The sequence below is a fragment of the Rana temporaria genome, chromosome 1 (assembly GCF_905171775.1).
Source record: "Rana temporaria chromosome 1, aRanTem1.1, whole genome shotgun sequence".
NCBI lineage: Eukaryota > Metazoa > Chordata > Amphibia > Anura > Ranidae > Rana > Rana temporaria.
Window position 1 is genome coordinate 447,593,041 of NC_053489.1, and position 17,929 is coordinate 447,610,969.

The following is a 17,929-nucleotide window of genomic DNA, read 5'->3' on the forward strand; positions in this document are numbered from 1 at the left end:
CACTCACCTCGCTGGGGAAATACAGCCAGAAGTGGAAACAGGTACCTGTTCAAACCCCCCCCAAATAGAAAGTGGCAGTTGTTAAAGAGAAGTGGGTGGGAAGCAAACAAGCGGAACTACCCTTTTTGGGTGAAGTTTCCGTTTTAAGACACCAGCCGTTTGATGACTTCACTGTTTGGTTGAGAACACAAGCAGTGTGAGCGGACACGGACAGCACCCTCTCTGCTCTATGGGTGGCCGGGAGTAAACAGACTCCTTGTCCATTTAGACTTGAGTGCCCTCTGATCTGGTCCATCTGGACGAGGAGGATAAAAAAAAATTGGCGGACCTGAAACGGACCCTTCATGTAAATTGATGGGTTTATTTCTGCATTAAGGTGGAACTAAACCCACTGATTTAATTTCTCCCAAATCTGTTCCATTCAAGGCATGACATTAAAGATAATGGTCAGTTATTTGTGTGCTTATGTAAGCTCTTCTATGAACTTTAAAGCCATCAAGTGTCTGATGTCCTAGCTGATCACATGTGTAGTACAATGTTGATGATCAAGCAGAGGCTTATGCCGCGTACACACGATCGATTTTTGGCATGTAAAAAACAAAGTTTTTCAGCATGTAGAAAAAACAACCTTTTGTTCCAACTTCACGATTAAAACGACGTTGCCCACACGCGGTCGTTTTAAAAAAATGCTCTAGCAAAGCGCGGTGACGTACAACACGTACGACGGCACTATAAAGGGGAAGTTCCATTCGGATGACGTCACCCTTTAGCTGATTTTGTGTTGGTAAAAGACGTTTCGCGCTTTTCTGTCTGTTACAGTATAATGAATGTGCTTACTCCATTACGAACAGTAGTTTTACCAGAACGAGCGCTCCCGTCTCATAACTTGCTTCTGAGCATGCACGGGTTTTTAACGTCGTTTTAGCCCACACACGATCATTTTTTTACAACACGAAAAACTACATAATTTAAAACGTTGTTAAAAAATGCAGCATGCTCTTATTTTTTTTTTTTTTTGTCGTTTTTCAGAACCCGAAAAATGATGTGAAGCCCACACACGATGATTTTAAATGACATTTTTTTAAAAACGTTGTTTTTTACATGCCGAAAAATGATCCTATGTACGCGGCATAAGACGCCAGCTTCTTTGGCTGTAAAGGAGAGAAGTGATTAATTCCACTTTTAAAACAAAATGTGTACATGACTTTGGGCTTCAGATTATAGCACAGAAAAGGAGAAGGAATATAAACAACAAATACATTTTTATGAGTTTTAAATATTTTTAAGATGTGTATGAAGGTTTCTATATAGCCACAGTAATGCCTTGTACACACGGACGGATTTTCCGAGGGGGGAAAAAAGGTCTGACAGGCTTTTTTTCTCGGAAAGTCCGGCCGTGTGTAGCCTCCATCTGACTTTTTTTTTTTTTTTTTGTCGGAAGCCTGGCGGACCTAAGATAAAGAACCTGTTCTGTTTCTCTTCGTCAGACTTCCGATGGACTCACGGCGGACTTTTGCACGGTCAAAAGTCTGACCGTGTGTACAAGGCATTAGAGTTACCCATTTTACCCATTTTTAAACATCTAAAATATCCAATTTTGTTCCCTTCATTATAAACCTCCAGTGATTTAGACATTTTGAGAGCTATTATTTTAATAAATTAACCATCATTTTGGTATCTACAGTTACAGTAAACTATTATACATTCTTGGCAGAAAATATGATGATGAAAATAAAGTGGCATGAAACTCCTAAAAACATTCACTATTAGTCTCTTCTGTAATAACTGCTTCTCTGCCTGTTGGCTTTAATGTACACTAAGCAATGCTTGCGCAGGTCCATGTGCAATGCCGCCACCTCTTTGTGCCATGATGATGTGACTCTCATGTACGAGAGTGATGTCATCACGGCTCTGCCAATCAGTTGGCCTAAAAGGAAGAGTTTGAATTTGGAAGAAAGACCAGAAGAAGATGAAAGGGTCAATAAGAGCAATGGCACCACAGCGCTGGAGGGGGGATCACATGGAAGGTAATATGCAAATCAGTTATACATACTAGGACTAGAAAATACTAGGACATTATGGCATAAAGCTCCCCGAGGGCATGTTTACATTCCTTCTTCTTTTTTTCTAGGTTTAGTTCAGCTTTAAAGCCTAGTACACACGATAAGATTATTGGACAAATGATCGTCCCATTTAAAAAAATAAAAATGTGCATGCTAGTCTCCATATCGAAAATAAAGAGGTTACTAATGTACAAGCATTCTCATACAACAGAATAAAAATTCAGGTGTGTTGTATTGTATTTTTGGACAAATACTGTAGTGATTAACCACTTCAGCCTCATAAGGATTTACCCCCTTAATGACCAGGCCATTTTTTGCTATACGGCACTGCGTTACTTTAACTGACAATTGTATGGGCGTGTGACGCTGTAGCCAAATAAAATTGATGTCCTTTTTTTCCAGCAACAAATAGAGCTGGTGGTATCTGATTTTATTTGTATTTTTTTGCGGGATAAACAAGACTGACAAGTTAAAAAATAATATATATTTTTTTTACTTTCTGCTATAATACATATCCAAAAACGAATTTCTTCATCAATTTAGGCCAATATATATTCTACATATTTTTGGTTAAAAAAAAATCCCAAAAACGCGTATATTGATTTTGCGCAAATGTTATAGCGTCTACGAACTACAGGATTGATTTATGTACTTTTAATATATTTTTTCTCATTGTTTTTACTGGTAACGACGGCGATTAGCGTTTTTTCTTTTCTTTTTTCTTTGCTGGATTACTACATTGCGTTTGGCAAATCTGACCCTCCCTAAGTGACATTTTTTGGGGACCAGTGACACCAATAGAGTGATCAGTGCTAAAAAAAAATGCACGGATTACTGTATAAATGACACTGGCAGGGAAGGGGTTAACTACAGGGGTGATCAATGGGTTAAATGTGTACCCTCAGTGTGTTTCTAACTGTGTGTGGGGGAAGTACTGATGGGAAGAACACCAAGATTGTTTGTTCCTAGTAATCAGGAACAGCAATCTCCATGTCCTCCACTGTCAGAAAGGGGATCTGCCTTGTTTACATAGGCAGATCCCCGCTCTGCCCCTGTGAAGCAATCGCTGGTGGCCGGCGGACATCGGGTCCACTGGACACGCGCACCGGCTCCTCCTCCGTGCAGCACATGCGCCTAAACTATCTATTGCATGAAACAACAAACATGGGATGTTTTTTCGCACAATAGAACCGCAGTATATATGCGGTAGGGCGGTCCTTAAGTGGTTAAACTAAAAAACCTACAATCTGGTATCGTACCGGAAAGTTTCTGTGTTTGTCCCTTCAGAGGAAAGCTGTGTACTACCAATCAGATTATCGTACAATCGGTTTGAAAGTGGTATTTTATTTTCATTTTTTTTGTACGATATTCTGATCATGTATGAATTGAGTCTGGCTGTTTAGTTAATTTTGTTTTCCCATTGTCCATATGATCTTTACATGCTCTCATTCATTTTAGCATGGTCTAAAACTAAACGCTCGTATCATGTTTATGTTTTAGGACACACAAGCAACAGCCGCATTGTTTGGGAACACACCAGAGGTAGCTACAAGTGTATGCAATGCAGTTTTACTACTTCCACGAGGGACCAGATGGATAAACACATTGAGGAAATACATAAAAATCCTACACCAGCCAGACCTCGAGAAGATATAGGTGGGTAAACTCCATTAAATGCCATAGTTCTTGCATTGGTAGAAACTAGGGTCTGTTTAGCAATGCAAACATGATAAGCACATTTTATGCAGACATTTTGAGATCGGCAAATGATGAATTCCCTGTGGTTTAATGTACTTTGCTTTTATTATAGACCAATTTCAAATAAAGTGCTAAATGTCACAAGATCCATTCAGTTCCCCTTTGTAATTCACTGTGTCCAGGCTGCACAGAGCTTTTGATCTGTTGGGTGAATGGGTCAGCACATGTACCCTCAAAAAAAAAAAAAGTGCAAAATAATGGTATCCCTTAAAGGACCCCCGGGTCACCTGTACTAGTGTCACCATTGCAAGATTTCCCCTCTATTACTTTTCTGGGGACAACCCACAATTTGGGATTTTCTTTTCATGTTAGATCATGGTAAACAGGACAAAGAGAGAGGGTGACTCTCCTTAAAGGGGTTGTAAAGGTAACAAAATAAATCCCTAAATAGCTTCCTTTACCTTGGTGCAGTCCTCCTTCACTTGCCTCATCCTTCAATTTTGCTTTTAAATGTCCTTATTTCTTCTGAGAAATCCTCACTTCCTGTTCTTCTGTCTGTAACTCCACACAGTAATGCAAGGCTTTTTTCCTGGTGTGGAGAAAGCCTCTTGAGGGGGGAGGGGGCGAGTAGGAGTGTCAGGACACTCTCTACTTTGCAGATAGAGAAAGGAGCTGTGTGTTAGTGGGCGTCCTGACACTTCTGCTCGCCCGCTCAAGAGGCTTTCTCCACACCAGGGAAAGAGTTTTGCATTACTGTGTGGAGTTACAGACAGAAGAACAGGAAGTAAGAATTTCTCAGAAGAAATAAGGACATTTAAAATGGAAGGATGAGGTAAGTGAAGGAGGACTGCACTAAGGTAAAGGAAGCTATTTAGGGGAAAAAAGTACCTTTACAACCAGGGATGGACTGGGACAAAAAAGTGGGCCTGGACTTCAGCCAGACCGGCCCACATTAAGTTTCCAAACACACTCAAAAACAGTATATAAACTATACGCAAATTGCGCAAAAAAAAAAAAAAACATAAGTAAAAACATTCCACTGTAAGTATAAACAGGTTTTTTATTTTTATTCTTAATTTAGAAAAAAAAGATGCATTCCAACATTACAGACGCCTTTAGAATGACATGTGTAAGTTACACTCCATTCAATGGCAGGTGTCATAAATAAGAAAAACAGTTATAAAGAACATCTTATTTTTAAATATAATATTAACAAGAAACAGTTCAATCAATAACTTAAAAACATAAAAAGACAGCGAAAAATCCACGCTAACATACAATTAACAAGGCAGTATAAACGAAAAATTAAAACCGCAGAGGTGATCAAATACCACCGAAAGAAAGCTCTATTTGTGGGAATAAAAATTATAACAATTATATAGACAATTGTATTTGGGTACAGTGTTTGACCGCGCAATTGTCATTCAAAGAGTGAGAGTGCTGAAAATTGGTCTGGACAGGAGGGGGGTTTAAGTGCCCAGTAAGCAAGTGGTTAAAGAAGAGGACTGCAGCCCAGAGAAGAGCCCTCCACAAGCGTCCTGTTTACCCATTTCCAGGGAGATAACAGCTCCGTGGTGGATGAGCACCTTAGCAGAGCAGTTATTCCCCAAGCAGTGTGCTGCTGCCAAGACTGCCAGTACTGCCACTGGTGCCTGATGAATGAATGTACTGCCACTGGTCACTGATGAATGAATGTACTGCCACTGATGCATTAATGGCTGACCAGTGGCAGTACATTCATTCATCATCAGTGACCATGACCAGCAGTGGCAGTACTTTCATTCGTCTGTGACCGTGGCCAGTAAATTCATTCATCGGTGACCATCATCAGTGCAGGACATGTCACATTATTACATCAGTTACTATGACCAGTGGCAGACAGTACATCCCCCTCCCCGCCATGCTGCATATTAAAAAAATCAGAATGGCAGTCACAGTTCATAATCTTCATACACATATCACATTATTACATCAGTTACTATGACCAGTGGTGGCAGACAGTACATTACCAAAATTGACATTCTGCATGTCGGGGATTCCCATCTTTAAAACTGAACTCCAGGAATTATATTTTTTGCATGCTACTTACATTGGGCCAGCTTGGCTTGGTGATAAGTATGCAAATTTCATATCTGGAGGGTTGCTGTGGATGCTATAAAGCAGGGGTTGACAATATCCGGGCGCCAGGTCGCAATTGCGACAAGAAATTGTGACCCCGCGCCCGCCGGTAGTTGAAGTTGCGGCCTCAATTACCGGCCATCACGGGCCCGCCGCGATCGCGCGGTGGGGGGAGGTGGGGGCGCACGGAGGCACAGGATCCTGTGTCTCCGTGCGCCCCCACCTCCCGCGGCGGACCCGTGACGTACAGTAATTGAGGCCGCGGCTTTGCGGCCTTGTGAAGTCCCAAGCTCTTCTGTCAGCTGGCGCCATCTGGTGGTGGCCGTTGGCATTACAAGTTAAACAGCAATTATAATATGTAATTTTTCACTTTTTTCACTGCCATCTCCTTCCCTCTAATTAGAACCCCCAAACATTATATATATTTTTTATTACACCCTAGAGAATAAAATGGCGATCGTTGCAATACTTTCTGTCACGCCGTATTTGCGCAGCGGTCTTACAAGCGCACTTTTTTGGGAAAAAAATGTGACTTTTTTTTTTAATTAAAAAATAGGACAACAGTAAAGTTATCCCAATTTTTTTTAATATTGTGAAAGATAATGTTACGCCGAGTAAATTGATACCCAACATGTCACGCTTCAAAATTGTGTCCGCTCGTGGAATGCCAACAAACTTTTACCCTTTAAAATCTCCATAGGCGACGTTTAAAAAAATCTACAGGTTGCATGTTTTAAGTTACAGAGAAGGTCTAGGGCTAGAATCATTGCTCTCGCTCTAACGATCGCGGCGATACCTCACATGTGTGGTTTAAATACCGTTTACATATGCCGGCGCTACTTACGTATGTGTTCGCTTCTGCGCGCAAGCTCGTCGGGACAGGGGCGCGTTTTCTGGCTCCTAACTTTTTTAGCTGGCTCCTAGATTCCAAGCAAATTTGTCAAACCCTGCTGTAAAGTACTGTAGTAGTTCAGGTTACATGTAGTGATAGCCGGGATATTCTGGCTTCTGTCTGAGCAGCTTCCTCTCTGCACACTGACCACACAGGGTTGCTTGTTTGGCATCTCTACCATTCATTGAATAGCTTGTGTGTTGTTTTTTTTTTTGTTTTGTTTTTTTATGAACATGACGTTTTCTGATTGGGTGAGGTGGAGAACATGAAGTCATCGGCCTTCAGTCATTCCTCTTGGCAAAAAGCCTCCATTTACTGTAAATTCTTGGGCTGTCTTGAACATGAACTGCACGTTTGAGATTTTATTTTATTCTGCTGTAGCCAATGACAGGTCGACTTGGCCTTGTGTTTTGGATTATTGTCATGCTGGATTGTCCATGTACGTCCCATTGGCAGCTTCCTGGCTGATGAATGAAAATGTTCCTCCATTATTTTTTGATACCATACTGCATTCACCTTGCCATCAATTTTGACCACATTTTCTGTGCCTTTGTAGCTCACACATCACCAAAACATCATCCACCTCCGTGTTTCACAGTAGGAATGGTGTACCTTTCATCAAAGGGCTTGTTGACTCCTCCAAATGTAGCGTTTATGGTTGTCGCCAAAAAGCAACATTTTGGTCTCAGCACTCCATATGACGTGTGTGTGTGTGTGTGTGTGTATGTATATATGTATGTGTATGTATATGTATATGTGTGTATATATATATATATATATATATATATATAATATATATATATATATATATATATATACATATTCCTTGGGGCTATTCTATTTTATTGTACACTTTCACAGTTGGGTAGAAATTCTCACCCTTGTTCTGTTTTGTTGTCCAAGAACACAAGTGTCTATCTGGGTGCCTCTCAAGTGACCTTAAGGGTCCTTTCACACGGAGCGGACCGTTTTTGTGTCCGCAAAAGCTCAGCGGGGATCATCCGTCATCCCCGCTGAGCTGTCGGCGGATAGGGCGGTCCCCGCACACAGTGCAGAGACCGCCCTGTCTCTTCTCCACTCTCCCCTATGGGGAATCGGATGCAGACGGACCGTCTGTCCGTCTGCATACGATCCGTTCCGCCGGACGGAAGAAAAATAGGGTTTTCTTCCATCCGCAAAACCTGATCCCGACGGACGTGAATGGTCGCGGACGTTAGCGGATTCTCCATCCGCTAACGGACGCGATCCCATAGGGAACCATTACAAGTCCGTAAACGGACTTGTAATAAGCGGACGAGCGGAGCGGACGTGTGTAAGGGGCCTAAGGCTCTGGTACACAGTTGTTTATAAATGATACTTAACACACACACACACCATTTACATTGTTCCTTTGACTTCTGATTGTGAATGATAACGCTATAATTTATAAAAAAAAAAAACTTGAAGTACCTTTTTTCTAATCAATATACAGCCACAGTCACATGACCCAGCTCTTTTCCAGTCTGTCTGCAGGAAAACATAAGGAGAAGGAGCTTCTAGTCATCTGCTTCTGGTCACATAAAAAAACAGCTTTTGGAATACAGAGTAAAAATAAATATCAATAAACTGTTTTAAATTGTCATACAAATATATATATTTGAAATCAAATCTTTACTATTTTTTTCCAATAGCGTGGTGTGGTGGGTTTCGCACACATGTGTGACTCTATAGTCACATGGGCTGCTCATATGTGATAGGGAAGAAATGCTCAGCATAGAAACTCAGTGGAAACTGAGAATGTGCACTAGCTGCCAACACTGCTCTGCAAAATCCCCAGCTGAATTGGGGACATGGCCAGGAGGGGGGAGATGAAGAACAGCAGAATCAACTAGGTTTTTTGCAGAATACAGAAAACGAATCTCATAGTGACCGAGTGAGTATAAACGGCATTAGCAGTTGTTTACAATATCACAATTCAAAATGTGCTTTCTATTTGATTAGAGCGCACCAGCTTAGTTGATTTATCACATAAGCACACGATCTCCTGCTAGTGAAGTGTTTTAATTCTGTGAGAATGGAGCTTGCAAATAGATTTACACTAACACTGTGAGAGGGCCAGGGAACATGCTAGTTAAACACTCTGGAAAGCAGACTTCACTTTTTTGGTCCTGAGAGTACAGCGGAGACCTTCATCTTGCCAGCGTTCTAAATCATTCAGAATAATAACGATTTCAGTGAAGTTTACAGATTGGGACAATCCTTTTTAAGCTGAATAGCAACGTGGTGTAAAAAAGTTAATACTTTGTTTTGCTTTCTTTCATATGAATAGATTGGAGGTATGAGTTGTTCCAAAACGGAGAAGTACTGTAAAATACCTTTTTTTTTTTTTTTTTTTTTTTTTTTTTTTTTAAATGGCATCAGAGTGGCAAGTCATTTGCACCTCCTAATGATTATAAATGAACCACATTGTAAGACATGGGGGTTCATTTACTAAAGGCAAATAGTATGTGCACTGCAAGTGCAGTTGCTTTAGATCTGAGGGGAACATGCAAGGGAAAAAAAACCAGCATTTTTGCTTGAACATAATAGGATAATAGAAACTAACAGAGCTTCCCCTCAGATCTAGCACAACTGCACTTGCAGTACACATTGCTATTTTTCTTTTGATTCAACCCAGCAGGCTGAAAAAAAAAGTTGGAGCCGCCATACTAAGAATCCGATGTTGGTACAGTGATCTCCCCCTGCTGTTCTATTGTGTTCTGACAGGGTGAGACTAACACCATGAGCCGGTCGGCAGACCTTTTCCAGTTGTGCCCCTTTTGACACAAGCCGGCTGCAGCACACACGTGCTGGTTCAATAGAAACCGGCCGATGCCACCCGACATTCGGCCGTGTGTACGGGGCTTTACAGTGCACAGACTATTTACATTTAGTAAATCCACCCCAATGTCCACACTTACCCTAGGAAAATCTGATAATCGGACAACTTGCAAAAATAACAAAGCATTTTTCTTTCTTTTTCTAGATTATGACATGGATCTTCTCCCTTTCCACTCCAAGCTGCCGGCAGAAATGGAACCCAGCCTTTTACCACAGGTCTGACAGAGAAGACTTCTCCAAGGCCTTCCCTTTTACAGCCCAGTGCCACCGATATCTTGGTGATTGTTGCAGCCATAATTTAAGAAAATGTGCTTTGACAGAACAATACTTTGAAATAGGCAATTACAATTTTTAAATTGGTGGACTTGAATTGAGGAAATGCGGACTTGAAGAAGTGAATACAGACGTTACAGTGCAAAATTACTAATTTCGATGAAAAATTTTGCTACTCCTTCAATACTGGCTTCACTATCTTACTCTAAGAAGTATTTGGTGTTTTTCCACAACTATTTTGTATTCACGCTTGCTTATTTTGAAGCCATTCTATTTCTATTACAATAGGCACACACGGGCATGCTGGTAACGAAACAAATCATTATAACCTCAGGTTTTCCAATCACTGGAGCTTAAAAATGAATAATACAGTTGGGTGTGTGCTGACTTCTTAACTAGGTTCTGCTCCGTATTATTTGGACATCCGTGTCACAAATGCAGGATAAATAGGTTGTAATTGTATTGCATTATTTGGTGCCATGTGAACAAAATGCAATACAAACAAAAACTAGGACAAACTAGTTTAAAATAAGAAAATATGTAGTTGGTGTGCGAGTTAGAATATGAAAATAATGAGGCTGCCTTTGGGGTTCCACATTATGTTGGAAGTTTACAGCTGTTTAAAATCCAGTTGCAAAATAATAGAACATCTTCAATTTTTTACCCATCACCACCTAATTCACCATCTAAAGCTCCAGGGGCTTAGAAAATTGCCATGCATATGGAAAAATATGCTTACGCTAAAGGGGCAAAAAAATTGCCAATGGAATGGACATCTTACAAAAATGTTTGAAGGTCCAATTAGGTAATTAAGTACCAATGAGGATCCATTCACAGCAGAATTCAGTATGCCATGGTGAGGGGCTTTTGGCAGCCTATTCAAACTGAATTGGCTGTAACGCACCTCATTGCATGAAAAATAGGTTCTGCTGCATTTTTGGGGGGGGGGGGGGCACAGTGTTGAACATGCCAAGGGATACTTTTCAAAATGAAATGCACTGCAATGCAGTAATGCATTCATGGTGTATTACAGAACACGGTTGCCCTCTCTCTTTATGCCTCTATTCAGTGTGCTGGAGATTCTTATTAATATACAGGATTTATATAGCGCCAACAGTTTGCGCAGCACTTTACATTGTGAGTGCAGACAATACAGTTACAATACAATTCAATACAAGAGGAATTGGAGGGCTCTGCTCCTTAGAGCTTACAATCTAAATGGGAGAGGATTTCCACCATATCACAATCATATGGCGTAACCAAAATGTAAGAAATTGATAGTGTGCTATTTTCTACAGCCTTCTCGTTGTATGTTTACACCAATAATCCTTCTGGGATGGCAGCTGATAGTCCTGCAGATGTGCACACTTGTGCTGTTGCATTTAGCATTTCTAGGGTGCAATGTGTTTCTTTGCGATCATGAAAAAGATCACACTATAAAGTAATTGGTAAAAAAAAAAGGCAACATTATTTTTACTTTGTTGTACTTTAAAAAAAAAAAAAAGTTAAACCTATGCGTACCATACTACATAACTATCTAGCAACCTACTACTCCATGGATCTTAGGAGACTTGTGAAAGTGGCCATTGCAGCTAAAGATTTTTTTGGAGTCCTAGGTTCAGCTAATGGAATCTTGATTCACAATCGGATTCAGATATGGAATGGTAGCAATGTTTACAACTGATCAGTGATAGTTCACACAATGCGGATATAACATCCCATTTCATTTTTGTAGACTTTGAGATGTAAATTAGTCATGTGTATTTAAAGAACTCCAGGGTGTTGCATTAATCCTGGGCCAACATTTATAAACAAAACTTTTTTTTTTCCAATAATTGTCACATAAATCAAACTTTATTGACCTCAAGTCGGTGGGGGGTTGCTAAATATATAGGAAATATATTTGGAGACTTTTGGGGACCGAAAAAAAACTAATTTATGATGGATGTATTTCCAGCTTCAGAGTAAAGTGAATCTTACAAATCAATACCAGTGTTTATTTAGAAGGGAATGATGATGTAGAAGATTTAATTATTTTTTCACATTTTTGTATATAATTTCACTAGAGGAAACTTTTTTGTCAGAAAAGTGCATCTAGTTATGTTTTTCCCCTAAATATTTGTATGTCCATTTTTTTTTATCCTTAAAATGCATCCCAAATATGTGAATATACTCTCATTAAATAAATAATGTGGTCCGATTACAAACAATTGTCCATTTTTGTTTTCATTATGTGTATCTTTTTTTTTTTTTTTGTAGAATTCATATAATAACTTCAAGTTTTAACAAATATGGGCAATTTATCATCAATCAATTTGATGATATAAGTGTTTAGTATACTTTTTAGTATCTCTATTGTATTGTAATGATGATTTGCTCTTTAATGCTGTGCACTTTGGAAAGCACATTTGATCCACAGAATTCAAAGGGCTCCTTCACATGGACGGCAGTGCCAAATGCCCTCTGTAAAACAATCATGGTGGATCACTAAAGAGCAGAATAGCAGCTGCTAGACGTTCAGGAGGCTGTCTCCTTGTTTTTTCTTTGTCCCAGGGGGGATTCTATAATAAAATACTGCACAAGTGTTTACGCTTGCAGTTGTGGCAGGATCCCATTGACTTTAATGGGGGCTTTTAACAGGTGGTGCTGCCTATCAAACTCTGCTAGATTGGGTCAAACCACAAGGTAAGAGTATTGCAATGTTGGTGTTGGGCTTTGCACACTATATAGTGGAAGAGCTATTCCAGTGATTCACAAGTCGTGGCAGAATTTGATGTTTATTGCATGATTCACATATGCAAATTGGATGGGGTTTTCACTGCGTCTAATTCACATAACACATGCATCGGACCGACTTTTAATGGAGCTAGTTCATACATGTGTGGGGCGGACACGCAGCGGTTTTAAAAAGGGTCCAGTGCGATTTTTGGGTCCGGTTTAGATGCAATTTCAGTTAAAAGGGGGGGGGGGGAATCGCACCTGAACCTGTAAACAGAACCGCTGCGGACTGCCGGACTGAAACCATGGTCGCATATGTGTGAACCCAGTCTTTAGCACAAGTGGAAGATAATAACAGACATTTGCGTTTCATAATTGAAGAACTTTTATTAACATTTAGTGACATAATTGTACTGGTTTAGTTGAAAAGAAAATTAGCCACAACAGGTGCATACTATACTAGTATATTGTATATAATAACCCTGTGCTGCCTTTATGTGACTAGCAGCTAACACGGCTTAGAAAACTTTAACAGAAAGGTGAAAGCCAAACTGTAAATAATAGTAAAGGGGTGTAAACCACAAGTGATGAGACTCACTGTGACAATAAAACAATATCAAAAATACACTGCAAACATGAAATCTACACATAGCACATATCTATAACTTCAAAAGTCCATATGTGATAAAAAAAAGTAAATAAAATATGAATGAAAAATGAAGAGTCCACCGTGTGTCAACACGAGAAGTGTGAAGAAGGAATACCAACAATTCCAAAGTATTGTGCAAACTTCTGAATGGCGAACAGGAACTGTTATATATAGTGCACTGACCCTCCGCCGATAAAAGTGCAGGCTTACCGGATGTTTTGAACTTGGGGGAACATACATTTCCGTGAGTCAAAAAAGGCGTGTGTTGTCAAAACCGGCAGGGTAGAGACTCCTCGGTGGTTAAACCGTATGGGCATCCAGACATCCGTGGGGACACAATTCACACAACTCTAAGAGATGTATAATTCAACAATGGATGGTATCAAACTCACGCCAATGATGTAAAAATTGGTAGGGGAATAAGAGAGGAAGGCCACATCGCGTGATTCCGTATAAAAAGTGTACACATTTTATTACAGCCGATAAACTTGCATTTACCAGGAGATTTTCAAGCGCTTAGATTAAAAATATAGCGGCAGTGTCCACCCTAGACAACGTCTATTGAGACAAAACGCGTTGGGAAGACTCCACTGCCGGCTTATTTTAATCTAAGCGCTTGAAAATCTCCTGCTAAATGTAAGTATCAGCTGTAATAAAATTTTTGTACACTTTTTATACAGAATCACACGATGTGGCCATCTTCTTCTCTTATTCCCCTACCAATTTTAACATTATTGGCGTGAGTTTGATACCATCCATTGTTGAATTATCCATCTCTTAGGGTTGTGTGGATTGTGTCCCCCACAGATGTCTGGATGCCCATACGGTTTAACCACGAGGATTTCTAAGTCTCTACCCTGTCGGTTTGATAACGCACGCCTTTTTTGACTCACTGAAACGTATGTTCCCCTTAGTTCAAAACATCCAGTAAGCCTGCACTTTATCGGTGGAGGGTCAGTGCACTATATATAACAGTTCCTGTTCACCATTCAGAAGTTTGTACAATACTTTGGTGTTGACACACGATGGACTCTCATTTTTCATTCATATTTTTTTATTCACTTTTTTCATCACATATAGACTTTTAAAGTTCTAGGCATGTGCTATGTGTATATTTCATGTTTGCACTGTATTTTTTATATTGTTTTATTGTCACAGTGAGTCTCATCACTTTTGTGGTTTACACCCTTTTACTATTATTTACAGTTTGGCTTTCACCTTTCTGTTAAATAAAAGTGTAGCGCTTAGATAACTTTATCTACTATACTAGTATAAACTAATAGGCTTTTTTTTTTCTTTTTTTCAGGCGCTGTTGTAAATGAATATGCCTGCAATAGTAACTCATCCCCAGTAACACTCATCTATACAGCAAGAGACATCTAACATGCTATCCAAAGATGTGAGCCCAAAATACAGTCCTGATCAAAAGTTTAAGACCACTTGAAAAATGGCAAAAAAACATATTTTACATTGTTGGATCTTAACAAGGTTCCAAGTAGAGCTTCAACATGCAACAAGAAGAAATGAGAGTGAGACAAAACATTTTTTGAGCATTCAATTTAATGAAAACAACGAATAAACTGAAACAGGCTGTTTTTCAGCTGATCAAAAGTTTTGGACCACACCTCCAAAAAAAAACTAAACCCCCCCCCCCCCCCCCCAAAACAGAAATCCAACTTCCAAACATGAACTTGGTAATGAGTAGCTCCGCCGTTATTGTTGATCACTTCAAAAATTTGTTTTGGTATTCTTGATGCAAGCGTTTCCATGAGGTGAGTGGGAACATTTCTCCAAGTGGTGAAGACAGCCGCACGAAGGCCATCTACTGTCTGGAACTGTTGTCCATTTTTGTAAACTTCCCTTGCTATCCATCCCCAAAGGTTCTCAATTAGATTTAGATCAGGGGAACACACAGGATGGGCCAAAAGAGTGATGTTATTCTCCTGGAAGAAGTCCCTTGTCCTGCGGGCATTGTGTACTGTAGCGTTGTCCTGTTGAAAGACCCAGTCGTTACCACACAGACGAGGGCCCTCATTCATGAGGAATGCTCTCTGCAACATCTGGACATAACCAGAGGCCATTTGATGCCCCTGCACTTCCTGAAGCTCCATTGTTCCACTGAGGGAAAAAGCACCCCAGATCATTATGGTGCCCCCTCCACTATGGCACGTAGAAAACATCTCAGGTGGGATCTGCTTGTCATGCCAGTAACGTTGGAAACCATCAGGACCATCAAGGTAAAAAAAAATTCTCATCAGAGAATAAAACTTTCTTCCACCTTTGAATGTGCCATGTTTGGTGCTCTCTTGCAAAGTCCAAACGAGCAGTTCTGTGGCGTTCAAGGAGACAAGGTTTTTGAAGACGTTTTTTGTTTTTGAAGCCCTTCAGTCTCAGATGCCGTCTGATGGTTATGGGGTTGCAGTCAGCACCAGTAAGGGCCTTAATTTGGGTCGAGGATCGTCCAGTGTCTTGACTGACAGCCAATTGGATCCTCCGGCTCAGTGCTGGTGAAATTTTTTTGGGTCTTCCACTTGATTTTTTTGTTCCATAACCCTCAGGATCATTTAAGAAATTCCAAATGACTGTCTTACTGCATCCCACCTCAGCAGCGATGGCGCGCTGTGAGAGACCCTGCTTATGCAGTTCAGCAACCCGACCACATTAAAAAAGGGAGAGTTTTTTTGCCTTTGCCATCACAACGTGTGACTACCTGACAGAGAATGACAATGAATCCACATCTTTGCACAGATTTGGCCTTTTAAAGGCATGTGGTCCTAAACTTTTGATCAGCTGAAAAACAGCCTGTTTCAGTTTATTTGTTATTTTCAATTAATTGAATGCTCAAAAAATGTTTTGTCTCACTCTCATTTCTTCTTGTTGCATGTTGAAGCTCTAATTGGAACCTTGTTAAGATCCAACAATGTAAAATATGATTTTTTGCCATTTTTCAAGTGGTCTTAAACTTTTGATCAGGACTGTATCTACATAATCAATTCATTGCATAGCCAACACGTAGTCTTAAGCCGCCCATAGATAGTTTGCATCTTTGCCGGCTCAGCAGGGACCAGCCGAGATTCAAACCATCTATGAGCAGGCTGATTGTACCCTAGCCGATCCATTGTCTCCGGAACAACCAGCATGTCGGATTTTTACATGCGATTATTTCCTGCCGCTACAGCCACTAACCATAATCCCTGTGTTCTCCCAACAGGGACAGCTGCCTGCACCCCAGCCCCCCCTGCTGGGAGAACCCAACAGCTCCACAGGAGTGATTCCTCCACAGGAGTGGTTTTAAAGAAAAATGTTTTTCTTTAAAACAGGCATGTCCAAAGTCCAGCCCGCGGGCCAAATGCGCCCCCCCCTGTTGATTTAATATGGCCCCCCTGGGGATTTGGATATATATATTGTTTGTGGCCCCCAGGGCCATAAAAGATATATACCGCATTTATCGGCGCTGCCTTGGAGGGGACAGGGAGGGGGCAGGACGAGCGCCATCAGATTACATGAAGAGAATCTCCTGTTTACTCAGCAGCGTCTGTATTGGAGATCCCGTCTCCTGGGATGCCATTGGACCGCTGTTCTGTCTATCATAGGAGGCAGGACTTTGTATTAAAGAGGCCACAGAGTAAACGAGATTCTCCTGTTTGTAATCTGTTGGCACTTGTCCTGCCCCCCTCCCTCTGCCCTCCGAGGCTGCAGATGGGCATCGATCAGGCTGCACTGATGGCAATGGTAAGGCTGCATTAATGGCACATGTGAGGCTGCATTTATGGCACATGCGAGGCTGCATTGGTTGCAAAGGTAGGGCTACATTGATTGCAATGGTAAGGCTGCATTCATGGCACATGTAAGGCTGCATTTATGGCACATGTGAGGCTGCATTGGTTGCACTGGTGAGGCAGCATTGGTTGCAATGGTGAGGCAGCATTGGTTGCAATGGTAAGGCTGCATTCATAGAAATGGTATGGCTGCATTCATGGCAATGGTTTGGCTGCATTGATGGCAATGGTGAGGCTGCATTCATGGCAATGGTGAGGCTGCATTCATGGCAATGGTAAGCTTGTGCGTGTTATATGCCGATAAATACGATATATCCAAATAACACGCCCAAGCTCATCTCTTCACCACACACAGCCACGAAGGCAAGAGAATTCTTGTTGGGCCATGTATTAGTGCTCAGACGAACACACTTAGACCGAATTTTAATAGTTCAAAGAATGTCAGGCAAAATAGTCGGCCCTCGCGCATGTTCACTTCATCAAATCTGGCCCTCTTTGAAAAAAGTTTGGACACCCCTGCTTTAAAATAACAAACATGTCATACTTGCCTCCACTGTGCAGTTCGTTTTACACAGAGTGGCCCCAATCCACGTCTTCTGGGGTCCCTCGGCGGCTGTCTCTGGCCCTCCCCGCAAGAACTTACCACATTCATGCGAGACAGCTCGCATAGTGATGAGTCCTTGCGGGCACGCTCCCGTGATACAGCAAACGGCCATAGCCACTCACTATATTACTCAGCCCCGCCCCTCGGCGCGCCGCATCACTGGATGTGATTGACAGCAGCACCAGCCAATGGCTGCGCTGCTCTCAATCCATCTGCTCTAGCCAATCAGCGGCCAGGCTGAGCGGCGAATAGGATCTCGGGACCGAGCGCAGGACT

At 41.1% G+C, this 17,929-nt stretch overlaps 1 protein-coding gene across 1 annotated transcript in view; it reads left to right on the forward strand.

Annotated features, from left to right (window-relative positions):
• Window positions 1-12,113, forward strand: part of LOC120916275 (zinc finger protein 414-like) — a 33,850-nt gene extending 21,737 nt beyond the window's left edge. Inside the window, exons 6-7 of the mRNA XM_040327155.1 lie at window positions 3,564-3,719; window positions 9,776-12,113. Coding sequence (XP_040183089.1) covers window positions 3,564-3,719; window positions 9,776-9,852 — 233 coding nt within the window. The 3' untranslated portion in view covers window positions 9,853-12,113. The remainder of the gene's footprint in view (window positions 1-3,563; window positions 3,720-9,775) is intronic.
• The last annotated feature ends 5,816 nt before the right edge of the window (window positions 12,114-17,929 follow it).